Genomic DNA, 27881 nt, shown 5'->3' on the forward strand with positions numbered 1-27881 from the left:
TAATTATGCAATAGATGTTAATTCAACGGTATTCTCTTCCTCTACTTTATATGGCATTTGCTCTGACAACTTTCGTTGTATCGAATTTTGATCGTTGGCTGGACTGATCACGGGAGAACTCTGAAAGACACAATAAAAACATTATCATCATCAATCCTTTGTCGTTTACTGCTGGACATAGGCCTCTCCAATGGATGCCATTGATTGATGATGCTCGATCTTCAGCTACAATAATATATATTTTTCAGAATATTTTAATGTCATATTGGATTAGTTTTGTTTGAAGTGACAGTGTCAGCCATCAAACAAGTTATTTTTAATTGGCGACATTTATACTATTGTTTGTTATATACTGGAGTACGTCCGTTGAACACCTAGGACTTAGTAGTGGAATAGTAATTGTATTCCATAGTATATAGATTATGTCAAGGAATGCTCGATTGTTTTACTTTTATAAAAATTAGTAAAAACATGAAGTAGTGTGAATTTACAAGATAAAGTATAAAGATTAAATAAAAAATTGATAAGATAAAATTCTCACACTTGCATGTTTTAACCAGGATTTTATACCTGCTGGTTTTTACCAGGATTTTATACCTGGATTGCTTTGTTTATAATTATTTTAGTTAAAATAGTACCGTGTTGTCTTCTCCGTCTGTTTCATGTTCATCATCGGTTTCGAATTCCGATGAGCTCTCTTCAATTTCTTCTTCTTCCTCATTTTCTAGGGTTTCATCTTTCTCTTCTAATGGCTCCCATGCTATTTCTTTATCTACCATATCTGTACCAAGTATTAAAATAAGTTTTTTTTCAAAATATTTATGGTATACTTTATTATTTATGGTATACTTTTGTAAGACTTTTTTTAAAATATTTATGGTATAGGTAGGCGGACGAGCATATGGGCCATTTGATGGTAAGTGGTCACCAACGCACATATACATGCATTGTAAGAAATGTTATACCATCGCTTACATCGCCAATGCGTCACCAACCTTGGGAACTAAGATATTATGTACTTTGTGCTTGTAATAACACTGGCTCACTCACCCTTCAAACCGGAACACAACAATACCAAGTACTTCTGTTTTGCGGTAGAATATCTGATGAGTGGGTGGTACCTAGCCAGACGAGCTTGCACAAAGCCCCACCAGTTAGTTACGTATCAGTTCTGAGTAGTAGCCATTTTAAATACGATAATACAATTTTCGAACCTGAAGTTTGTTTTATGTAAGATTATTTGAATTATTAATAATAAATAAAAGGCAGGTGGGTGAATAGGCAATGCAGTGAGTCAATTAATGAGCAATATCACCAATTTTTGAGAGCCAAAACGCATAGACACGAATCATCGACGATGTAGCAACGCTGCGATATCGTATCTTGCGATGAAGATTTGGTTTTAGCAAGTTGGAAATACCTCTAAACCTAATCGACCCTCGCCTGCTCACTGGTTTTTCTTCATTTGCTTCTATGATTATGCTTGGAACGACATCAATGACGACACCATTCGATTTCTTGTCACCATCCTTATTTTCTTCACTTTCTTTATTGAGCTGAATAACAAAGTATTAATTTAAATTTATTTTGAAATAGGTTGTATTGGTAATGAAATGAAAAACGATTTAGTTGCTCTGACCATTATGTAATTTAATTGATGATTTACTACTGAGTTTCTTATATTATCAATATAATATGCTACCTTTCTTTGTGTGTCCCGTATTCGTTTATAATTCATTCGCTTGAGGTGAATCTTTATTAAGTTGTCGTTGAAATTTATTCAAGCTTACTGACGTAGTAAATATTGTTTACAAAAAAAATAATAAAGTTTTTGCATGACTGAAATTAGCTAGAATATCATAAAAGAATATAAAACATATATTTAAATTACATGGGTAACTAATATTCAGCCACGGATTGTTTGTTGAGTCAATGTTAAGTAATACATGTTTCTTATTGCCTGTCACTAGATGGCGTTAATTATTATTTTGAAGTTTCTAAATCGCGATGTCTATTTTTTTTTGTAAAAGTATGTATGTTTTGATATGCATATGCAACATTCATGAAATTATTAAAGTTTCGTGAATAGTGTAAAATAGTACTTATTTCATTCATCATTTGGTCTCCACGATTACTTCGGGCGTATACATCTTTAACAATACATTACCTGTAAAAATGAAACTGAAGGCTCTTGGAAAAACGTTGCCTTTTCTTTGTTTCTCAATATGTTTTCATCGGTTTCCTTTTCTAGTCTCAGTTTGTAGGCTTTTTGTGTTCGCCACATCTAAAACATTTTAAGTTTTACATTAAATGAATGCCACGTCTTGCTGATCTAAGGTTTTGCCGTTCTTAAGAATCTATGGAAATTAAACGTCTGTTTAGGTATTTAATTTCTTCTAGTCTCCTTGAAGCGGGTGTGATTTTAAGCTGGCAATCTCATACGGGATATGAAATGTTAGCTGCTAGGTGATCTCTCTGTTTTTAAGGACATGTTTCTGTTCCTGTTTTTAAGGACATCTGACGTAAGCGGATTTTCTCATTCTTTAATGTTTCGTTGACCACCGAGCACGAAATTACTTATAAAATAAATTTAGTACTTTAAAAGTGTATGACTTGAAAATATCGGTGATATCTGATTTGGCGCAAAAGGCGAAAGTTAGAGTTGCCGAATACCCAATTGCAGCAGACTGGAATTGGCTGATGATTGACTGTCGCAAAAACTGAGATTTGCTTTTTGGTAAGATCAACGAGTTTTATTAGATAACCTCAGGGTATTTAAATTAAATATTTCAGTATTGAAAAACTCACATGAGAGCCGGTATAACATAATCCGAGTAGGAAAACAACAATTAGCGCTATAAAGAACTTGTCGGTGTTCTCTTCTTCAGCGTCAGGTTGCTGGTGTAGAGAGTCGTAAGGCGCCCTTGACGGTGGATCTTCGACCCACGTTTTATCGACACTCTGAAAAAAAGTGTAACTTCAAATTATTCGGTACGATTGTTGATGGTATTTTTATGTTCTGTACATTCCGCTCACACAGTGACGGCCACGCCTCGTCGAAGTCGGCCGAGCAGTGCGCGTTCACCTGACTGTACTCACGATGAGGAAGCTGCCGTTGTGCGCGGCGCCGAGCTGGTCGGGCCACGCCTCGTCGAAGTCGGCCGAGCAGTGCGCGTTCACCTGACTGTACTCACGATGAGGAAGCTGCCGTTGTGCGCGGCGCCGAGCTGGTCGGGCCACGCCTCGTCGAAGTCGGCCGAGCAGTGCGCGTTCACCTGACTGTACTCACGATGAGGAAGCTGCCGTTGTGCGCGGCGCCGAGCTGGTCGGGCCACGCCTCGTCGAAGTCGGCCGAGCAGTGCGCGTTCACCTGACTGTACTCACGATGAGGAAGCTGCCGTTGTGCGCGGCGCCGAGCTGGTCGGGCCACGCCTCGTCGAAGTCGGCCGAGCAGTGCGCGTTCACCTGACTGTACTCACGATGAGGAAGCTGCCGTTGTGCGCGGCGCCGAGCTGGTCGGGCCACGCCTCGTCGAAGTCGGCCGAGCAGTGCGCGTTCACCTGACTGTACTCACGATGAGGAAGCTGCCGTTGTGCGCGGCGCCGAGCTGGTCGGGCCACGCCTCGTCGAAGTCGGCCGAGCAGTGCGCGTTCACCTGACTGTACTCACGATGAGGAAGCTGCCGTTGTGCGCGGCGCCGAGCTGGTCGGGCCACGCCTCGTCGAAGTCGGCCGAGCAGTGCGCGTTCACCTGACTGTACTCACGATGAGGAAGCTGCCGTTGTGCGCGGCGCCGAGCTGGTCGGGCCACGCCTCGTCGAAGTCGGCCGAGCAGTGCGCGTTCACCTGACTGTACTCACGATGAGGAAGCTGCCGTTGTGCGCGGCGCCGAGCTGGTCGGGCCACGCCTCGTCGAAGTCGGCCGAGCAGTGCGCGTTCACCTGACTGTACTCACGATGAGGAAGCTGCCGTTGTGCGCGGCGCCGAGCTGGTCGGGCCACGCCTCGTCGAAGTCGGCCGAGCACTGTGCGCTGCGCACGCCCTGCGCGTTGACGGCGTTGACGGTCTCCGAGTCGGAGCGCGTGAACAGCATGTACTCCTCCAGCGGCTTCATCACGTGCTCGTTTACTTCCACGAAGATATCTGGAAGACGCGTTCGCGGACGTTACTGTTGCGAAAAGTTTAGAACTCACTCGGTGACTGAACCAGTCCAGTATTTATTTATTTTAAGTTTTAACCTTTGTGACAATTTTTTTTCATTTTTATTTATCACTTACTGGACAGGCATCCATTATATCCTTTGTATATTTTGAGTCTCGGATCAGTGGTGTTCAAACCTCCGATCTGGACCTCGTTGGAGCCTACATCCAGCACTTCCCAAAGTCCTTGAGGCGGTAACTTCTCTAACGGTACATCTATTCTGTCAATTAATAGTTTAGCGTCTTGGCCAATTCTGGTATAGTACACCGTGTGACGGGCGCCTAAGAAGAAACAAAATAGTTTTAAAATTGGAACGAGAATTTGAATGTTTTTAATAACAACTTTAGATAAAATTATTAAGTTTGTTGTTTAGTTGACTTTTTTGAAATAAATAATTATATTTTTCACCGTTAAGAAAATTCCTGTTCTTAAATTCAGCTCCATAAGCCGAATCCTCTCTATCCTCTTCGAATTTTAAATAGCCGTCTTGAGTTATTGCTATCAATAAATAGTAACTGCGTCTGAAAACAATAATCTTATTGATTACTATGAAGTATTTTTGTTTTTTTTTTTAGGTCCCACTTAGCTGGACTAAATCTGCAATATTGACATTGAGAGAAAACTGTAGCATTATTTTTTATCCATACTTTTGCAAAGTGAGGCGACTTGTACCCATAAATCTAATTTGTAATCTGTTAATTTATAATTATTATTACTGTATATCATGTTGGTAATTCTAAATATATAAATAAATACTCCTTCTAGGCGGCTTCCTTACAGGTGATCAGTGAATAAATAAGGCCCAAAAATAATAGTTTTGTTCATTGCAGAGAAAAACTCAATTACGTCTAGATGAGATGCATAAAGTCATGTCATGGATCCGTAGTTGGATTAAATAATAGCGTATATTAAACTTATGTTTAGATGATTCTAAATTAAGCTACGCATGCGAATAAAATTAGGAATTTTAAATACGATACGAAGCGACTCAGGCTCTGATGGGATATTTACACAATTCATTGCTTCTTGAAACTCATTTTACAGTGAATTAGGCGATAGGCGATGAACATTTTGGCATATTTTTTTCATTTATAATATAATTTTCATTCAAAATATATTAAGGTACTAGCCAATCGTCCCAGCTTCACACGGGTAGATAAGAAGAAAAATGTATTTTGGATAGGATTTGCGTAAAATCCGTTCTTAATGAGCGTCTACGTCGGGTAAGGAGTCACTGTGACAAATTTCAAATCAATCGGGCTGTTAGTTTAGGAGATCGATTGAGCGGTAGCTAACTTATATATTTATATATATATTAACTATATATATATATATATAGTTAATATATATATATATATATATATATATATATATATATATATATATATATATATATATAATTATTAACTCTATATTTATTATCTAACTTTAATTTATTAACTCTATATATATATATAGAGTTAAAGTTACTCACTTGTTCTCGGTCTGGACTAACAATAGGACGGTGTTCTTTTGACGAAGGTCATTGCTTGAAAATGCTAATTTGATCTTTACCTGAAAAATAATATTTCCAAACGTTAATATATAATATACTTTTAACTCTTCACTACTGTATCTAGCGATAGTGGTTAGTGGACAGTGAGTTTGGTGGTAGGTGGGTGGTGGTAGGTGGGTTTGTTACAAGTGGGTGTACCTGATGATTGTTTATAAGTAGACATCTTACTGACGCTGATCAAGAATGTTTGAACATGGAGTTCTCAGTGGTTCGGCTTTGGCTGAATGTTTGGCTTTTTAAGATCGTGTCTGGTCAAATATTTACATATATGGCTTTTACTAAAGTTTTGTGATAGAAGTTAAGCTGAATGTTATATCACGTACAGTTAACGAAACCATTCAACTGGAGATAATGTCAAATATTATGTAAATTATGCCTTGTTTTAAAAATATATTTTTATTATTTAAGAGCCGAGATGGCCAAGTGGTTAGAACGCGTGATCGTGGATTTAAGCCCGGGCAAGCACCAATGAATTTTCATGTGCTTAATTTGTGTTTATAATTCATCTCGTGCTTGACGGTGAAGGAAAACATCGTGAGGAAACCTGCATGTGTCAAATTTCTCTAAAATTCTGCCACATGTGATACACAACCACCAACCCGCATTCGAGCAGCGTGATCGAATAAGCTCCAAACCTTCTGCTCAAAAAAGGAGAGGACGCCATGGCCCAGTAGTGGGACATTCACAAGCTGTCACTGTCTTTAAAAAATGCTAACTTTAAACTTCTATACATATATTAAGCAGAAGCTAAGGATTGAATTATTTTATAAATACTATTGAATTACCGTCAATATCGGTCCAGTTAAGACGAATTTCCTCTGAAGAATGCTCTCCCCGTTGAAATCAGCTCCCTTCTCTTCCATACAATACTCTCCGAAGTAACTCGTCAGTTCGCAATCACAGCTACTCTCTTGGTTGGTGAAGTCTTCCGTACAAATCCCTCCATTCTTGCAAGGTTCGGAATCGCACTTCATGTTACATTCTGGTAAGACGCCCGTCAAATCTGTTAAAAAAATTAACTGTTTGGTCATGTTTTGTGAATTTTCATATTTTTTTTTCATAAAGGAAGTAGAATTAAATAAGTATAAAGGTTGGAAATTAAATTTGGCAAACCTTTAAAGGAATTAAAATAGTTTAAGTTTGGTTAATGTATTCTATATTTGCTACTAATTATATATTCAAAAAACCGTTATTTAAGTCATGAAATTTTTCAGGTCATATTACGATCTTCATGTTGAAAATTTGTCGAGATTAATAATAATAATTTCAATTACTCGTTTCCTTTCTTTAATTTTAAGTATTTGGGCGACTTTTCTGTTTGCTCTGAAATAAGCCTCGCAGAAAAAGCCATTATTCGTAAGCAAAACAAATGTTTCTTTGAATATTATGAAAATTGTATGAATCCGGAGCATTATTTTATAGAGTTTTTCACAAAATATTATAACACAGCGATATTTAAATTAAAAAAAAAAAAACATATTAAGAAATATTATCGAAAACTCGTCAGTTCAATTGATGAAGATTCTTAATACATATCGTATTTACTAATTTTTGTGGTGTTACAATTATTTATATGATATTTCAATTTGGATGAGGGCCTAATAGTAACTATAGATTATACTTAACTTGTCAATACACTATAATACCTGAAAGTTTAGTTAAACTATCTTAAATTAATAGTATATCAAACTATTTGCTTTTTCTTTTTCTTTTTTTTTTCTTTTTTTTCAGCCTTTTGCCGTCCACTGCTGGACGAAAGCCTCCCCCATAGAACGCCAACCATCCTGATCTTGGGCAGTCCGCATCCATCCCGAACCTGCCACCTTTTTTAAATCGTCGGCCCATCTTGTCACAGGGCGTCCTACACTACGTTTGCCTTTTTCTTTACAAAATTTAAATTCGAATAAAAAAATAATAAATAATGTTTTTCAAATGACTTCCAAGAAGATGCGAAGGAATTATCTATTAATAAATAAATGTTCGTACCTTGTTCTATATTTTGTTGCGCCTTTTTTGATAAATCAACAACATGATCAGCTATCTTGAAACCCCTTACGCAACCCACATACCCTCCTTGAGGGAGCTGAATCGCTCGGGGGGCTAAATGTAAGGAATAGGGGTCGTAGCCGCCGAGATTCATTTGGAAATAATCTGTTGGAGGGGCTGGCGGCCTCTGCGGCCGGATTACCTCTGAAAAAGGAATATTATGCGGCTAAAATATAATAAGAATTCATTTAAAAAGTAATTTGCCGCAAATTTTGTTATAAAAGTCTTGAACTAACTTTACTTGAGTTTCAGGAACTATTTATAATATTACATATATCAGGCTGGTTCATTTTTTGCCCAAAGAACCGGAATTGTGATTCAAACGGGAAATGCTGCTAGCATTCTTGCCACCATTCCACGCGGTCATGATTTGTACAGTAATCTTTTTTTAATTTTTATTTGTATTTAAGACTTTAATGGAAATATTTATTAAATGAAATGCATGCATAATAAATCTCTGGCTATATTGTTGAAGATAAAAATGTTTTACACTTTAATTTTGTTACAATATTGTAGGCTAAGAACTCCTCTACGTTTGAGAAGAAGGTAGTTAGTTAATAGACATAGACACAAATATTGAGAATTAAGGTATTTTTTTATTCTTCGAAATCGTTATTAATAGTAATAAGGTCCTCCAGACCGATTTCGGCCGCAACGGCCAATCTCAAGAGAGATTAGCCAACTGCGCATATTATAGTGCACAAGTGTGTGTGCAAACACAGATGCGCTCGCTATTCCCTCACTCTTATAATCCGATGGGACGGCATTCGACACGATCAGAAATAATTCAGGCGCAGAACCAACGGCTTTACGTGCTTTCCGAGACACGGGAGTGTACATACTTCCAACTTTCAGCAAGAAAACCAAATAACTTCTTATTGGCCACACCTGGGAATTGAACCCAGGACCTCCGAGTCTGCCGCCTTACTTAAAATTATATAGCCACTAGACCAACGAGGCAGTTAAAAAAACCATGACATGATGAGATGATGAAAACGCATATTGTTTAGATAATTAAATTGGATTTCGAAGGTGACTTCTTTTATTTGATTTTTTATTACTTTAATCAGTCAACATCATAATTCTCGTCAATGCAACAATATAATTTTTTTTCTAAGTACGGTAAACATAATAAAATGAACTTTTTTTTAATTTGTTATTTGTATAGAACTTACCGAGTTCAGGATTACCCCACGGCTTGTTAGTGTAATCAGACAGAAGCCTGGCAACCTTATCGATAGTCGTGTTTTTATCGTTCACATGCAAAGTCGTCGTATTGTCCGACCTTATGATCGCAATCTGAACACTTTCCCCTTTGTTGATTCTCTCGTAAGTAACATTCATTTGTACGATTTCATCTTCGTCGTTGAACAGATAGATGATTTCCGTTCCATTGTGTATGAATAGATGTATGAAGTTGTTCAGGTTGTCGTTCGCGTACAGCACGAGCGCGTCGTCGTCGTACGTCCGGAGGTTCATGAGGACGTCTTCCGTCATCATCTTCTTCAATCTCGCCTTTTCAGCGTCCGTCACGTTGTCGACGAGATAGTTCTTCTTCAAATACGACTCCTTCGTTTGGAATGTTAACGCTTTTTCGTTTATGTCTAGAATTATTATTGAGCTTTCATTTCTTGTTTTATATACGAACGTTGTTCTAATTAATTATATACTATTTAATAGATTACTTAACTTACTTATTTGTAAGACAATCGTGAAAACTTACGGCGACATAAGCGACGAAAACCTTTGTAATTTTAAACATTCGAGTTCTCTTTATTACAAATGTAGAAAATAAAATTATGATAATTGAAATATTACTAAGCGTTATAGTTTTGGATAATTGAGTCGACAATAGACCTGTTACTTTAGGTAAAAAATATATTTAATATTTCAACACACGAACATTATAATTATATCATATATGATAAAAATAAATAACAATAATAAAATAAATAAATAATATAAGAAACTTACTTTCTTCACAATGCATTCCCAAGTGCGCCCAAGGATTCTTACAAATACACTCGTAGCTCGACCAGAGCTCCTTACATGTAGCCTTGTTCTGACATGGATTGGGGACGCAGGACGGCTTGCAATCTTTAATTATTTCAGACAGATGGACAGACATGTAACTATATATATCCAGAATTTCCCCATTCACTACTAACCCTCTGAAGCAACCGATCAGACCCTGGTGTACTGCAGACTTTTTTAAATGCTCTCTGAAATTTAAAACTTTACTTAACTCCTATGACGTAATTATTTATTTACAGTATTCTGCAACGATAGGATAGGATAATATTGAGTAAATCTAAGCATTATTTGCGTAACAAAATAGTGAGTATCGTGAACTATATTTTGGTTTGGTTTATATTTGGTTTTCCTTAGATAAATATATTATTATTAATATTTAATAAAAATGGATTTAATTTTATATAAAGTTTAAGATCGATAGGGAATTTCAAAGCATATTTATTAAAGTTATCATTTTACAAAAATGAATCTAGTTTTTCTGAGTTTAATGAAATTGTGTGAAAGGTCAACAAACTCATCAAGTAACGCAAAATATAAATAAAAATATATAATCTCGTTCATATAAATACTCACGCGGTCGCCCCACCAATAAACATAGACCCTTCGAACGGTCCAAATTCTTCCTCGAGGAGAAAATTCAACATCTGGTACTCAGTATTAAGCATAAATCTGACGTGATAGAAGTTGTAGTCTATCCAGATTTTGTGCCATTCACCTCCATTCAGTTTCCTTTTAGAGTTAATCACTAACTTCCTGGTAGTTCCCGTGTTTAGAGTAAAGTTAAACGTTAGTTCGTGTTCTGTAACCAATTATGAAGTTAGTTTTTATTTTATTTGCAGAAGGAAGGCTGACGGGCAAATGCAGCAGATGGTCGTAAGTGTCCACAATGGGTCATTAACTATAATTAGACATATACATAGACATTGACTTATAAATTACACATTTTAAACATCGTCAATATGCCGCAAATCATAGAAGCTGACACCCTTCTAAGCGACAGAGAACAACAGATAAGTACAAAGCCTTACTCATAACTTCTACTACCAGAATAATATTATTAAAAATTAAAACGCTAATGTTGTATCCGAACGGAAATACAAATAAAATATAGATTCCTTAATAAAGTTAGTTTAAATTAAATTGTTGAAGTTATGTTTAAAAAAGCTGATTAATAGAAGTTATAAACATAATTGGAGAACAAGAAATGTTTATTTATTATAATATTTCCAAATTACCAACAAAAAGTTACCAATTTTATTTTTATAAAAATTGAAGTATTTCCCATTGTCATTGCTTTGTCCTAGCATACGCTAGCTGAAAATGTGTGATACTTATTATGTTCGAATCGAACATATATTCTTTATTGTATGAAAATGGTATAAGGGCTTTGTAAAAGGCATCACATATTCTACCGTCAAACAGCAATACTTAGTATTGTTGTGTCTACTACAAGCACAAGAGACATAACATCTAGATTGCCAAGGTTGGCAGCGCATTGGCAATGTTGGAAATGGTTCATATTTCTAACAGAGCCAATGTATTTGCCCTGGACTTACCATCAGGTGGCCTATTTGCCCGTTTGCCTACCTATTTTAATAAAAAACTAAAATAAAATGAATACTTGATTAAATATTATGATAAATAATTAATTTTTTTAGTAACGGCACACTGGGCTCCTAATCTTCTAAAGTCATTTATCACATTAATTAAGCATCACCCTCTAACTGCATATTTAAGCAGTTCATTTTAAAACATAAATTCTAAAATTTTTAAACGATCTTAATAAATATTTACCGCTCGTCAAGGCCACCATAAAGGACGGATAGTTCGGCCGTATTGGCGGTTGAAACAGCAGTATCGCACTTGTTCCGGTTGTCCGGAAACTGAACGCGATGTCTCCCTTCCTCCATCCTGGCACTTCGATGTACGATTGTGACGTCGTGAACGTCACTACATAGCGCTGTGTGTCTGAAAAGAACATGAGGAACCATTATATAATAATATTATATCTAGACAAAAAAAAAACATAAAAGGAATCACAGATATGTTGAGAAACATTATTCTATTTCATTTCGCAGCAATCGATCCTAAAACCATATTAGACGTTAGGAAAAAAAAGCAAATATTTGTTATAATTTCAGTCTTTATTACGTTATGAATTTATAATGGAACAAATAGAAGAGCTGATTGGTAAATAAGTTGTGATAAAATAACATTTCTATATTTTACTATTTGAAAGGACAAGAGAATATTATCATTTCTAAATATGATATAGTGATGTATAAGGGCCGAACTAACTTGTCTCAACGCATTCCAACGGTCCCAAAGTAATCCTGCCCTGTGCTTCTTCAGTTAAATCCTTCTGTTGCAAGAAGAACATCTCAGTGATACCCAAACTCTTAGGATCCACAAGGGTACCCTCATCTGAATGCCACTTGTTCTCGTTGGCGTCGCAGTTGCACGATTGTGTTGGGTTCACACAAGTAGCGTTCACTCCACAAGGACAATAGCCTCTGTAAACACGAATTCTAGATTTAAATATTACAATTATTATATATTTATTAATATAATATTATTTATTTATTAATTACTGGTGGTAGAGCTTTGTGCAAGCTCGTCTGGGTAGGTACCACCCACTTATCAGATATTCTACCGCAAAACAGCAAGTAACATAACAATACCAAGCAAAACGTACTTGGTATTGTTATGTTCCGGTTTCAAGGGTGAGTGAGTCAGTGTAATTACAGGCACAAGGGACATAACATCTTAGTTCCCAAGGTTGGTGGCGCATTGGTGATGTAAGCGATGGTTAACATTTCTTACAATCCCAATGTCTATCGGCGTTGGTGACCACTTACCATCAGGGGGCCCATACGCTTGTCCGACTTCCTATTCAATAAAAAAAAATTAATCCATTTTATTTTACGATTTTTTTTATAATTAAGTTGTTCATCAAACATTTCGCTAGAGAATCCATTACTATTACATATTTTTCATTTATCAGGCTTATAAAAAGTTATTTCCATATGTTTTAAATGTGATTATGGTGAAGCAGTTCTTAGGTTATTCGTTATTGCATTATATATTTAGACAGGAGAAGCATATCTTATTAATTTAATGCGGGCATTGTATATATATTTGTTATAAATAATCTCTATATGTTCTTAAATCCTCATCTACACCTTTCTTGAACAATCTATTCATTTTGTTTTCCTCTTGCTCTATCATCAAAGCCACTCCCACCCAGCTCTCTTCTTGTTATATTATCTATCCGCATATTTTCATTTTGATATGGAGATGTACATGTATATACGTCCTTATTTATAAGCGCTGCTTAGCGGCTATTTAGTTAGACATTGATTTCCTCTTTCTGTCATTATGGATTTGAAATTTGTAAAAAAAGACACATCATTGTTTAACTAATAACCATAGATAGTTACTAGCTTTTTGTCCCAAGTTCTGATTTCAAATTTATATTTACGTATAATTTCTATAATATAAGAAATTAGTAGAATGAGACAAAAAATCTCCTTAATCTTAAATAATAATCGTCGCCTGAATGAAATGTAACGATTTATAATACACTTTAAAGATTTAATAAAATCAGCACTGGGGCACTAACGGTATCTCATTAACGCTGATTTATTACGTTCAATAAATTTCAATAAAAGGCCGTTGGATTCGAAAGTAATTTACTAAAATGGTCAGCTAAGGTCGAAATGAATGTGCAAAAAGGTATGAATTAGGGAACAACGTGTTTAATGTATAGAGGTTTCTAATCCCACCGTAATCTATTGAACGTTAACTCTCTCAAGGGTCAGGTTCTTTAAAATGTGTATAATTTATCGTCTGAAATTGAAATTTTCTTGTTAAATTTCATGGATGAAAATGTGTGTATTCTTCACGAAGGATAGGCGTATGATTCGAATTAGTCCTTAATTAAATTTAATGACTAACAAAAATTTATTGTGTGAACATTTTTAAACCCCTTTTCGATAAAATAACCAAAATATAAAACAATTATATGAGATCCCAGATGGAAGCACCTTATCCTATCTGTACTTACATCGTTGGTTGCCTGGAAGAGATCGCTATGTAGCGATAAGGTCGCCATAATTTATTTAGGCAGCATACATGTTTTGTATTTTTCTCTTTGTGGTGTGGTGTACAATAATATATAAAGTAAAGTAAGACTAAACTAGGAATTTATTAAAACACTTTAACCTATATACTAGAGCCTGTATACATGTATAGTAGAGTTCATTTCCGCGACTCTAAGCTTACCTTTTTACATTTCCAATATAATCAACGGTGTCATTCGAAGAGGATATGAACCAAGTAGCGCTGTGCAACTCCAAAGGCGCCATATTACAATCATATTTAATGTACTGACGACAAAAAAGCGAATGAGAAATCAATTCTTGGAGCATTTCTGCGGTAAACTCTCTGTATTTGATGTTAAAGCTGAAGTCTTGGCCGGAAGCCGAACGGACGTCCTGAAAACATATAAGATGCAATTTAGATATATATATATAACAGTACAGTAACAGCCTGTTAATGTCCCATTGCTGGGCTAAGGCTTCTTTTCCCTTTTGAGGAGAAGGTTTGGAGCTTATTCAACCATACTGCTTCAATGTGGATTGGTAGAATATACATATGGTAATACACATATGGCATAATTTCAATGAAATTAGACACATGCAGGTTTCCATAATAATATAACAATTTGTGATAAATTCAAGTAAGATTCAAAGGAAAACTTTAATTTAGTTCGATATCCTGAAAATAACAATGTTTCGTTTTGTTCGAATTGGATGGACTTTAATTATAACAGTATATAAAATAAATAGCTGTCGTCAGACGTTACAGTCCTAATATATAAAATGATGCTCACCACTTGGCTCGGCAGATTGTGTTCCACAACAGTTGTGGAGGAATCAGCTTCAATCTGAAACTCGCATTTCACATGCGCCGGTGGAAACTTTCCATTACCATCAATATCTATCAAATACACATCATTCCTTGTATAGCCAAGGAGTGCTAGTTCTTCACAAGTCTTTCTGAATGTAGCGAAATGACAGTTTTCGCCAATATATCCTTAAAAATTGGAAAATTTTGAAATTGAGTTATAAAATATCCATGATACTTTTAAAGTAACGTAATGTAAGAAAGTAATAGCAAGTGTTATTCCATGAAACCTTGAGAAATATGGAAGATAAGTAGATATTGTTTGAGACTTCTGTTAGTATTGTTCTGTTGCAGATGAAATGTGTGAGAATTAATAAATTCATTTTCTAATTAACACATACATATTATGTATGTACGCACGCCTCTTTCGCTTTCTATCATTAATGCATGAAAATATTTTATAATAATAATGTATATATCGTCTCAATAAAAGCAAAAAATGTAAACTGTTGTCGACACACGTTGGTTTGGTTTCTGACCTGACCTTTTTTGGTAAAAATATTTTATCGTGTAATTCTTGGATACGTACAACTTGCGAATAGTTGCAAACACATTTCAATAATGCATATTTAAAGAAAACATAATACAGTATGATATTTTTTAATTTTTGTATCATATAAACAAAAATAAATAAAACAAATAAATAAAAAAGCTTGTTATAGAATTAAGTAGAAGGCACAACAATTTATCTCAACAATAAATTGTCCCAAAATACAGGAATACATCTAGGCAAAATATTTAAGTTGATTTAAAAATAACGGAAATGAAAATAATGACGTTAAATGTAGTTCGTACATTACATAACATACCTGTGTTATCACAGTTGCATATCACTCTATCCTCTCGGATCGAACAAATGCCGCCGTGTTCGCAAGTGTTGGGTCGCGTACAAGGGTCTACGTAACGACAGTCATCTATTGCGACTTCACCTACAACTCGCTCCGTGTTTATCACGAATCTGGACCGATTGGAGATATATTTGAAGTAAATTTGGATATATAGTATTTTTTTTATGTCAAGACGGCCAATATCAAAGGAGACAAGCAACTACGTTGGATATATTATATAGTATAGTGCACAGTATTCTCTTATCTTCTTAAGCTGATAGGACTTCCGAAAAACTTAGAGAGAATTCAAGCCAAGGACCAATGACATATACTTCCAAAAAATGTAATTCTTTATCAGCTCACGTGTTCCCCTTCTTTTACCATCCGGGTTCCTTCAAACGAGGCGTGAAGAGGCACCTTGTGGGCCGGCAAGGCGGGGGCGGCTAGTGAAGAACATTCTTCCCGACTGTACTGGCAGTCGTCGCGTTTTGTCTCTACTACCACTTACCATCAGGTGGAGTAGAGTCATTTGCCTTCCCGGCAAATATAAAAAAAATCCTCCCAAATATAAGTGTAAACTTTCTACACTGCTAACTTTCAAACTTCGGTCTACTATTACTCAACTCGTTCAGGGAACATCTGTATTTCCGGCCTTGACAAAAATTTATTATTTTTATGTTTTTATTCGCATATAAAATCAAAGTTGGCGTGGTAATATTTTTAATGATGGACCAGCCACGCCACGCAATTGGATGGGGCGAATACGGACCAGAGTGATGGATGCTTAGTAAAAAAACGTTTTCGATACATCCAGTTGAGATACGGTGGCCCTATAATTTTACTCTGCTGCTTTAATAAAATAAACATAAATAGCAATTTTTGAAATTTTATGTGTTATTAAAACATCCGAGGTTCTTGTAAATTTGTGTAAACTAGAAAATTCGATAATAAAATTTGTATTATCATTTCACTTGGCCTTTGATGATTCTAAATTACATGATAATTGGGTGTTTTGATGTTCAAGTTTGAATTGCTTGCAAAATAAACAGCTACTATTTAGATAAAACGAAATTAACAAAGATAATAAAGAATATCTTTTAAGGATCTTACGTTTGACTAGCTTTTGATGAGCAAGTGGTGTTAAACGAAGCGTAATCATTTGTAAAGGTAAGAGGACTCGTTTTTACAAGCTTTTATTTAATTTTATTTGTGAATATGTGTGGGTTAATTATTCGCCTCGAAAAGTAAGTATTTTTTTTTGTGTTCTATCTTATTGTAGTCATCAGTTATGACAGCGAAGGAGTAGAGAGTGCACTTTTGTTTTCGTACTTACTTGCGCACCAAAATATACCAAGCGAGTCTCTTTTCGAATTCGGACAAGCAGAAATTATATTTTTTTATTACACTTCAATAATTATGTATCAATGTAGATATTGGCGGCCTTATCGCTAAGGCCTTTTTCAGGCTTCCTTTACAGAGGACTTATATGAAATATGATAACTTAAATTAATAAACACAACATATGTATATAATTAAATAAATTTTAACAATGACGTCTGATTCTCAGTAAAAGGTAACTCTAAGCGTACCTTGGTTCAATCAGCAGTCCGTTAATCTTAATGTTTCTCATACATCCGATTAAGCCCAAATTAGCTGATTTCAGTCCACTTCCTATAACTATTTTATCCTGAAGCTGGAAATCTAAACCTTTTCAAAGAAATGAATTATTTATGAGCAAATTAAGGAATTTGAGAAGAAATTAGCAGTTTCACGGTTAAACTATTTCACGGTTTACGGTTTAAGAATTTATTTTTTAAAAAGGAATACAATCCACTCTAATATTTGAGAAAACAAGATTAACATACTTTAATATTATACATACAACACATATTATATGTACATAAAAATAAAGAACAACAAATTAAACTCTCCACTTAAAATAATATGGGTATGACAAAACCGAGATGCAATATTATGTATCGTCTGTGTCATAGCAATTACTGTGTCTTTAGCTAATTACAAATTATAATTTGTAAGAAAGTACATTACAATAATATACTATAATCAAATAAAAATGTAGAATAACAGTCGCTAATATAATTAAATGGAACTCTTATAAACAATATCATAATAATGCAAATACTTTATGGCCTTGAAAATTATTTTAAGATGTGGTGTTTTAATGTTTATTTCTCAAACCTTTTAAGCGGAAAACAATAATACTAAAAAATATTTTTAGTAGCTTAGCTGTTTAGCGGTAAAATGGTGTTTAATTAACAACAGGCTCTTCCATTATCACACACACAATTATTGTTGTCAGCTATATTAGATTTTTGAATTTTACAGATCATATCGCGAATATTTCATTGTCAAAAACATAATAATCGAAAGTATGCTGACGTCACGATCACAGATTCAAAGTAATTATAATTGCATTTAAAATGTGACATTGGAAAATATAAGTGACTGCGACGACTGGAACTTTCAAGTATTTAATATCATGTCATGCAATTGAATTACCAGTAAAAAATATTTAGGTGCCATGTTGGTTTGTTACATAAGCTTTCATTTAATCTGTGTAACACATGTTGTCCGTGCAAGAAGAATAACTAAAGATATGAGTAGATATAAAGAGGAATGCAATACATATTGCCGAGCTGCAGTACTTTATACTGCTTAGTTCCGGTTTGAAGAGTGAGTGAGCGAGTACCAACAAGGGACATAACATCCTCGTTCGCAAGGTTGGTGCATTGGATGTAGAAGCGGTTAATATTTCCGACAGCAGCAGGCGGCGGTGACCACTTACCATTAGGTGGCCTATTTACCCGTTCTACGTATCTTGTAAAAAAAAGAATGACTATAACTTACCAAACATTTGCGCATGTTTGTTGTGATAGTCGACAGTCAACTTGATTCTTCCTTTCCTGTAGTCGAGTTCGACTGTGTGCCAGTCATTACTGACATTGAATTTTACCGACTTCAATACCGTCACATTCTTACCAACATCAGGCACTAACTCGAATCTTATTTCTTCCTTAACCATTCTTACCTGAAAGGTAACACACTAAGGCTTTAGATTTTGTTTAAATAAATATCGTTCGAAAATTAATAATGGTAGCAATATTAGTTTTTATAATTAATTTTACTTTTTTTATTTTTATATACAATTAAGCTATGGTAAAATAAAAAAAATAATTTACGTCAAGAATATTAATTGTAGTAAAATGAAACTGAGGAAATATTTGAAAAGGAAAATGATTAATTTTATTTAAGAAAAATAAAAATACCTAAAAAATTGAGGATAATATTTTTAAAATGGTATAAAATAATAACCACCCACCCACTATAAGACGTTTATATAATATTGTTATAATTGGAAGTTAGAATGCATAAAGTTAATTGATTTATTTATAATACAAACAATAATTTGAAATCCGCTTCCAAATTGCCTCGAACCAAACGATTGAGCAATTGGAGTGAGCCAATATGATATGATATGAGCCAATGGTGCCCGTTCAGTTTTTCAGTATGGTAACACAAAGTCAGTAGTCAGTGTAGATATGTAAACTTTATACGATATTTATTTACCTATTACGATATATTTTTTACCTTGTATTAATGTATATTAGACGGCATTATCTTACTACTTTATGAATATCAGCGTCAAAGTTACGTCGCCATATTGGGCCTTATTCACAATGAATGCCGTACAATCATGCTAATTAGAAATATGTAAGTATACTTGGATATATAGTTCAGAATTCTACTGAATATCCAGTACCACTTTCGGTACTAATGAACAATTTTCATTTGGATATACTCAACCATATTTATGTATTTTAATTTTTCAAGCTCATAGATATTTTATTCACAAAAAAATTCGCATTCCTAATGGATTTATTTAATAATAATACAAGTTACAAGAAATATTGTCTTAACTTACCTCAAAGTAGCCTTGTCCTGAAGTAATCTGGCTATAAGCCAAAACCGCCATATTCTTGCTGGTTTTAAAGTCGAAAATCAAATTGATGCTGTTGCTCTGGTTTAAAGGCCACCAAATATGGGACGTAGCGAAAGGATACGTGATTGGTATAACTTCTATATCGATATCAACGAATTCAGGATCGAGTACTCCTATGTAGTGGACTTTGGGGTTATTTTGCTTCAACTCGTAGAGTATCGAAACATCATTGTAATATACGTACTTAAGATTCCCCGCGAAATTGTTGAACGATTTTAGACCTTTCATTTTATGTAAATCCGGTCCACCGCATATGTAAATCTCAGGGTCTATACAGACGAATTTAGCATCACCTGGTACTTCGTATGTAGCGGTTATATCATCGAGATAAACTATAACTGTTTTTTCATGTATAATAACTGTTAGATTGTGCCACATGTTATTATTGACTCGTTTACCCAAATAATCTTCGACTTGACCGTCCCCTAAATCTATTTTGAAAGCTACTTTTTCTAAATGTATTGATAATGCTATGTAGTGATGTTTGTCGTCAATCTGTCCGCTCGCATAAAATAAAGCTGAGTCGTCGAAACGGGTCTGAAAGTAATATATCACTAGACGCCTTGTTAGCGAAACCTTTTGTCGTTTGACATTGAGACTTGTTCGACGGTTTTAATTGCTTTATTATTATCATTATTTAAAGGTCATTTTTATTGTCTTTTTTCTGGTTCATTTAAATTTTATAAAAGAATTGCATGTAGCGTTTATAAAAATTTTAATATATACATTAATTAAACTACTTAATAATATATTATATTTTTACGATTCTTTCAAAATCCTTTCACTGCATTAAAACGTTGTTCGTTGTTTTATTTCGATAACATTTCGGTAAATATGGTTTTATTTATTAATTCATTATTAAAGGTTAAAAATATTAATTGTTTTTATTTGTCTTTGAATTATTCGATAAAATCTTACTTCCTTATAAAGAAAAATATTAATTGACATATATTAATATTAATATACCTGATATTTACATAATGACGTTCAAACAAGAAAATTTATGATCTGGAAGGAATGATGATCTAAATGTTTACCTTAAAATGTAAGCTGACTCTTGTGTTGGTGGAGTGAACGCGATCCTTCCAATCATAGACGCGATATGACACGTAGCTCGAACCTCGTAATGTTAGTATTGTTGCAGCTGCAGGATATGATAACTTTATGATATTTCTTTATATTGATTCAGTAGTAGTAAAAATGTTCTTAAGAAAAGTAATTGAAAAACGTCACAGATAGTATAAAGAGATATAAAACTTACTGTAAACATCACAGAGTTGTTCCTCGTACAAAGTACCGAAGCAGTCGCACCTGTACCCGTTGTACTCATTAATACATCTAGACCCTTCGAAGCAGAGATTCTCCATCGTCTTACATTTGTCTATACAACCTTCTTTTACATTTTCATGTTTGGTAGCAATTAGAGGAACTATTGGTAATAGATCTGAAGCGGCTTTGCCTGAACTTAGTACCATATCACTGATGCAACCAACAAATGATTCTATAATGTATTTTACTCCGTGAAGCTTTTCTTCTGAACTGAGACCTAAAAGTCAAATCACATGGAAAGTTAATAGTCTCACCCAGATTTCAATTATTGCTATATATTGCACTAGCTGCTCTCAAAAGTTTATATGAATGTTATCAAAATAAATATGTTAATACCAGGATATTGTCTTAAATATTTAAAATTAATTAATTTAACCCTCACCTCCTATTAAAATAACTGATGTTAAGTTGTCCGTTATTCCATAATTTGTATCGAAGCTTAGGCCCTTAAACAAATCAAAATGATCGATCAGCTCTTGTCTATAAATATGTATGTGTTTCTGATAATTCTCGTAGAAGTTATTTTCTTGTATCATGCCTTGCTTTACTAAGACACTAATAAGAATATCGTCATAATTAGACCAATTCCAGTCAACTTTAAAGAAAATGATGTATGATTAACAAGTAATATAATATTACAAATACCGTTAACATAGACTGGAAGATCATTCCATAACGCAAAATTGCTGTGGAACACCCATTTTTACAAAAGACCCAGAATACTTTATCCCATTTATAAAACATGTACAATATAACATACCTTCAAATAAACTTCTTCTTTCAGCTGATCGACTTTAGCGATAAGCCTCGCTCCATGAACATCAATAGTAACAACCACACTGTGCCAATTATCTCTGTTAAGACCTCTTCCTACTGTTACAGAAGTGAGATGCTTCCCAAACACGTGGACCACTAGAATCAAATCGATAATAATTTAAATATGTATATATATTTTAAACAATGTTCGTATATAAGGGATTACTAATACTCCTATAGGGGTATATAGGAATATTCGTAATTCCAAGTAAGCGAAGCTACAGGCAGTGTTAGGAATGGGGATGACAATAACCCAATCTGCCAGGATCGAACCAGCGACTTTTAAAACACTGGGCAGCCATGGTTTGCCCATTGCGTTATTGGCGCTTTAAATCTTTTTTAAATGTTGTAAATAAAATTGCAATCTTACTCTGCAGTAAACCTAATTATTTCTTATTTAATTGGATATTTTATTAGCATATTTACCTTTAAGTTCTCCCTTCTCCACAATGACGTATAACGCATAAGGTTGCATTTTGAAAACCGGATTCTTAACGTTGTGATAAACTAAAAGACCATGTGGAAGTCTCGTACGAAACTTGAACGATATTTCTCGGCATAATCTGAAATTTTTGTTGGTATCTTTCTCAAAAGTTACGAAGTGACATTTAAAACCACAGGAAAACAAAGTTTTTTAAGTATAACAAAGTTTCATGCTACGGTTACACGTACTAGTAAAGCTGCTACTTCGATCGACTTACCTTAATTGAAATCTTTGTATGATGTCCCCATCAAGTTGTATGAACGTGTTGTCTTTAGCAAACATGAAGGTTTGATGGTGACCAGATTCAGCGAAGGTTAGGAACCTGTCCCTATCACTTGGTGGTATCGGTGGTATAACAGTAGCATATGTAGAGGTAGAAATGTTTATAGTTGTAGGTAAGGGTGACGTCGAAGTGAAGGGTAACGTTGTTTGTAGTGGCGCTGAAATAAAAGATTTCGAATTGGTTTTAATTATTATAAAGGTCAAGGCTTTAAATAAACCAAAAAAATATGAAAATTCTTTTTGAATCTTTACTGTACATAGTTCAAATAATAGGGGTTATGATCTATTCAACCGTAATCGTCAAATATGATAAAGAAAACTAATTTTAGTGATTTAATTTATTCGGTTATATCTTAAGCGTGTAATAATAATGCCTCGTTGGTCTAGTAGCTCGAAGGAAGGCCGCAGACCTGGGTTCCATTCCCAGGTCGGGCCAATAAAAAGTTATGGGGTTTTTCTGTTAGAAATTTCTCAGTAGCAGCCCGGAGTCTGGAAGTTGGAAGTGTGTACTCTCCCGTGCCTCGAAAAGCACGTAAAGCCTTTGGTCCTGCGCCTGAACTCTTTCCGGTCGTGTCGGATTGCCATCCCATCAGATTATGAGAGTGAGGGAATAGAGTGCACCTGTGTTTGCGCGCACACTTGTGCACTGTAATATCTCCTGCGTAGTTGGGTAATCTCTCTTGAGATTGGCCGCCGTGGGCGAAATCGTTCTGGAGGACATTATTAAGCGTGTTACCTTTCTCCTCAGAAACTAAATCTACTGGCAGACTTGTATCAATATCAGCTATTCCATATGAAATCAATATCACAGCTATGTATATTCCGCGTCTTTCCCGCAATCCCATTTTGCTCGAATAATGTCATTTATCTGTAAAATATTATCTGATAAAATTATATTAAGAGCAATATACTCGTACTATCGAAAAATATAAAAACTTTTTGAAATAAATCATTCGCATGATATGAAAATGTGATTAAAAATTATCAAATAATTCAGTTCTTTAATGATGACGTGCAATGACGTTTTGCTTCCCCCCTTTCTTCTTCTATTTATTTCTGCCTAATTAAAAACTTTTACTTAAAATGATTATTATCAACGTCATTAAGTTTAATATTCGTAAATCGAGATAAAATATGTTTAATAACAAAATAAAATAAAGGCTTTATTTCCCAACCTCAAAATAACATAATTATTATTTTCCTTTCATCATCAAATTATACAATACTAATAATAGTTGTTTTGTTATACGTAGATCAATCAAGAGTCAATTACTGTAATACCAAAACACCTAAATATACATGTATAAATATAATTGTATATGTAGAAAATTAAAAACAATTAAATTTTATTGGAGAAAATGTGTCAGGTTAGTTATGTTTAATATAATTAAGCAAAAACAAAAGTTGATAAGATAATAAAGTTTACGTGAGCGATTAAATGACTTGAATATATTTTAAAGCGAGTTTTTACTAGAGGAATGTTTTTAAGGCGTAAATATTTTTTACCAATGGCTTTATTAAGCTCGCCCGGCTCTTGGTCATTCATCAATTTTACCATCAAACATCAATACTTTGTATTGTTTTGTTACGTAACAATTATGATTATTTCTATTCAAAGCCAAAATATACTTTATTCAAATACGCTCTCACAAGCAACATCGACGAACAGTACTCCAAGCTTTGTTATTTAATATAATCCTGTACAACATAAATAATAAGACTTATTTATTAAAAAAAAATACATGAGTTTTTAATTTAATTGTTGGCTTAAGCTTTGTGTTATAATATTATTTTTACTTCTCATGTTTATATAATGTTTCACAATTTCTATAAAAAACATTAATGTCGATATATATACCAAAAACAACCCGACGTTAGTCTTTAGTTCTAAGATTAAAAATAGTGCCAACATCTCCTTTTTGAAGAGTACACCGTCACCGTAAGAGAGAATACCGTTTTGATGTCTGAAGTATATATATATACTATGAGACATGACATTATAAATATAGCTAAAATACACCAAACGAGCATATTGTTTTATTACCCAATAATTGTTTTGGTAAGTACAATTTACCCATTGAATGGATTTACCTTAAACAGCTTAAAACAATTGCGTTCACGTAACGATAACATGAAAAGTCTATTGTGACACGTTTTTCAAATATGTGCATTTTATCTGATATCGATTTTGTCTCAAGCGTACGTTATTTTTTGGAATGTAATTTTGTCAGTATACTTCGTCTATTAAATACTTACAGAAAGCGACCGAAGCGCTTGAAACCTCTTGGGTATTGTCTTTACGATCATTATGAGTATAATCTTGCCTCCATATTTGCGAATGTTACAGTTCGCCAGTGAGCACTAGGCTTTAAGTTTACGCGAGCAGACTTGTTAAGAAAGTCGAAAAACGGGTTGCAGCGTTTATTAGTAATGAAAAAGTTACATTAACGTAACCAGTATTACGTTTTATTTGTAAGAATTAAAAAGTCTGTTTCTGATTATCATGTGTAAACTACGAAAATAGTCTTACAAATATAATATAGAAGGGGGATAGAAACTTATTAATTTTACTAAATATATATGCCATAGATACGCACACTGAATTTTGAATTTCGAACATAGATGATGATTTAATCGTTGAAAGGTACATGGTAAGTTGTCACTTAACTCCGCTCATAGACATTGGCAAAATCCAAAATCCTTACTAATATTATAAATAATATGAAAGTTAGTTTGTTTGTTTCGCTTTCACGTCTTAACTATTAAAAAAAGCGATTTTGCTATTGAAATTTATTACAAAATATACTTATTGAAATACAATCTATACTTTTATATTATCGCTATTATTTAAATGTCGGTATCACAGTTTATAGACATTTATTTCTCAAAAAGACAAAACAGTCACTTACATGAGAAATGTTTACAATTTTAAAGAAAATTATGCAGGTTCGTCATTCTTGTACTATTAATAATTTTGTGAAAGTAATATAATATTAATCAAATTATAAAAAAAAGGTAATCTCGTTACGAATATAAACAGAAAAATAATAATAATTAAGCTGGTAAACAATACGTTAGTAATAGGTGTGTACATAATTAAAATTATAAATAGGTCTTTATAACATGAATTTGGATTTAAACATTTGCGTTGAGTTACAATTTTTGATTATTGGAGGATTTAATTTGTTATAAATCTGCGCACCCTCGAAGGTAATCATTTTTTTACCGAAGTTCGTTCGAGTCTTTGGGAGTACCGCTTTGTTACTTCGTTTTTAAATGTGAATGCCAAATCAGTATGGATGAACTTAGAAGTATCTAAGAGTTTTATAAGTAAATATAAATTTATTAGTTTCAACTAATAACTCATATATTCACATTATTATTATTTATTAAACAACAATTTATTCCGTATTCAATGTTTGCTATAAAAGCATCTTATCTAGATATCTTTCTTTTTCCTTAACCATATACAATTCCATAGCTGTATATTTCTAATTAGGATATGGAAAATATCGGCCTTCCTTATAAACGTTGTTTAGCGGGTTATTAGTTAAAGAATGCTTTGTCTTCTTCATTCGAATGTCAAATCAATAATGACAGAAAGAGACAAGTCAGTGTTTAATATATTCTTAATATAAATTACTTGTGAATGCTTAATGCTTCTATGCTTAATACTATAAGTCTTATTATTATACACATTATTAAACAAAAAAACGCGTCTGTCTTCTTGAACGCTATAAACTCTAAAAGTATCGAACGGATTTTCATACGGTTTGGTTTACACCAATGGATGGGGTGATTCATGAGGGTTTAGGTATATAATACATTAGGTGTTCAGTAAATGTTATAGATGTCGGAAAAAATCATACCGACTCGACTGGTAGTTTAACTGGCATGTGCCACGTAAAATTCTCGATATATTGTATATATGTATTACAATATACACGTTTTATAGTGACCCTTATTCCAAATGTGAAGTAATACAGTCAATCAAATCTAGGGCCGACAATTGATCTCTACGTCAGGAGACAATCTAGACGGTGATAATAGATAGAAGCCGCGCGTCTTTTTCATACGTAGTTACATTTGTTTGTGGCTTAACGTATTGAATCCATTTATGGCATAGCATAAGGAGTTTTCCTTTTATAATTAAAGTATATAAAAATCTTTTATAATAATTATAAAAATCCTTGTAAGTATAACACTTTTATCAACTGATTTTATACGCAGTTATTTAATATGTAGGTATCATACTATTTCCTGCAATACACATCTATGACGATTTTTTTACGAAATTTTAGTCGTTACTAATATTAATATAGAAGTTTATAAGGACCATTTCACGAGTACAAAATGGGATATATTCGAATTTAGAAAATCGAATCGAGTTCGAAACCCGAATAAAAAAATATATGTTCATATCAGAATCAATTTGTTCAAATTTTGAAATTCGAAATTCATAACTTATATTGTGTACTACAGTTTCGCGAGTCCTAATGTAATAAATATATAAAAGGATATAATAAATAAAAAATAACCTTTTAAAAAAACCAAAATTTTCTATTGTTAAATAAAACAATATTTTTGTCTATTGAAAAATATCAAACATTTTATAAAACAGTAATTTATACTTCTTCATGAGTTAAACGATTTCTAAAAAAAAATTATTTCCGGTCCCGAATGATACTTTGAGGAACTGTTATGGTAATTTGAACCTATTTTATATTTATGTAGGGTCCAAATTTAAAAGCCCAATATTCGCAAAGGGTATTCAGCGGAAATATGGAATCAGAGTGCACACACACTACATCGCGTCGGCTAAATATGACCAGTATTACTTGACCCGTCTTGATCTCGCGATTTCTAATTAAATGGGGTGAAGGCGAAGGATTTGAAAGTAACAGCTGAGTTCAAGACTCTTTGGTCGTTGCGTGCAGCTAAATTGACTCAAGTGCTATAGCGTCTCAAGATGGTTTCGGGATGACACATTTGAAATGAAATTTTTAATATGAAATATTTGGTACTTATTTTCAAAAGTTTTTAATGTGCGAAATATTTTAACAATCATAAGCATCGTATTATTGTAAATGTATCAAAAATTGTGTTAAGAGTTAAATTAAAAAAAAAACTTAAAATATATCATTTAGAAAAATGTATACTCACAGTTTAAGTAAAACGTAATAAGTTTTCTAAAAGCACAAACAAAATATCACGATATTATCATTTAAATTTATTCCCAAAATAATAATAAATCATATTTTCAAAATAATATTAACCACCATTAACTTCAATTAATTTAAAAATTAAATTTCGTGTTTCG

The 27881-nt window shown here is 33.7% G+C and overlaps 1 protein-coding gene across 1 annotated transcript; it reads right to left on the bottom strand.

Annotated features, from left to right (window-relative positions):
- On the bottom strand, positions 1–27845 carry LOC126774376 (axotactin). The gene is made up of 30 exons (XM_050495870.1): positions 27725–27845; positions 23298–23429; positions 22497–22719; positions 22222–22358; positions 21740–21891; positions 21362–21425; positions 20912–21196; positions 20688–20794; positions 19573–20187; positions 18498–18678; positions 17219–17336; positions 15612–15760; positions 14729–14931; positions 14119–14330; positions 12133–12347; positions 11629–11802; positions 10408–10633; positions 9775–10022; positions 8976–9404; positions 7741–7944; positions 6540–6757; positions 5674–5753; positions 4608–4720; positions 4277–4480; positions 3955–4142; positions 2809–2961; positions 2168–2284; positions 1421–1556; positions 639–781; positions 1–120 (listed from the first exon to the last, which is right to left on the bottom strand). Exons 2-30 carry the CDS (start codon positions 23404–23406, stop codon positions 4–6), a joined length of 5520 nt encoding a protein of 1839 aa, XP_050351827.1. The 5' UTR covers positions 23407–23429; positions 27725–27845; the 3' UTR covers positions 1–3.
- Positions 27846–27881: the final 36 nt, after the last annotated feature.

The sequence above is a fragment of the Nymphalis io genome, chromosome 16 (genome assembly GCF_905147045.1).
Source record: "Nymphalis io chromosome 16, ilAglIoxx1.1, whole genome shotgun sequence".
In the NCBI taxonomy this organism is placed as follows: domain Eukaryota; kingdom Metazoa; phylum Arthropoda; class Insecta; order Lepidoptera; family Nymphalidae; genus Nymphalis; species Nymphalis io.

Bases quoted from the DNA above. Each gene is read 5' to 3' on its own strand.
- LOC126774376 (XM_050495870.1), bottom strand. From the start codon at position 23,406: ATGGGATTGCGGGAAAGACGCGGAATATACATAGCTGTGATATTGATT. The intron at 22,720-23,297 runs GTAACACGCTTA...CTTTTATTTCAG, and splicing joins TTTAGTTTCTGAGGAGAAAG to CGCCACTACAAACAACGTTA. The intron at 20,795-20,911 runs GTAAGTTTTATA...CATATCCTGCAG, and splicing joins ACAACTCTGTGATGTTTACA to CTGCAACAATACTAACATTA.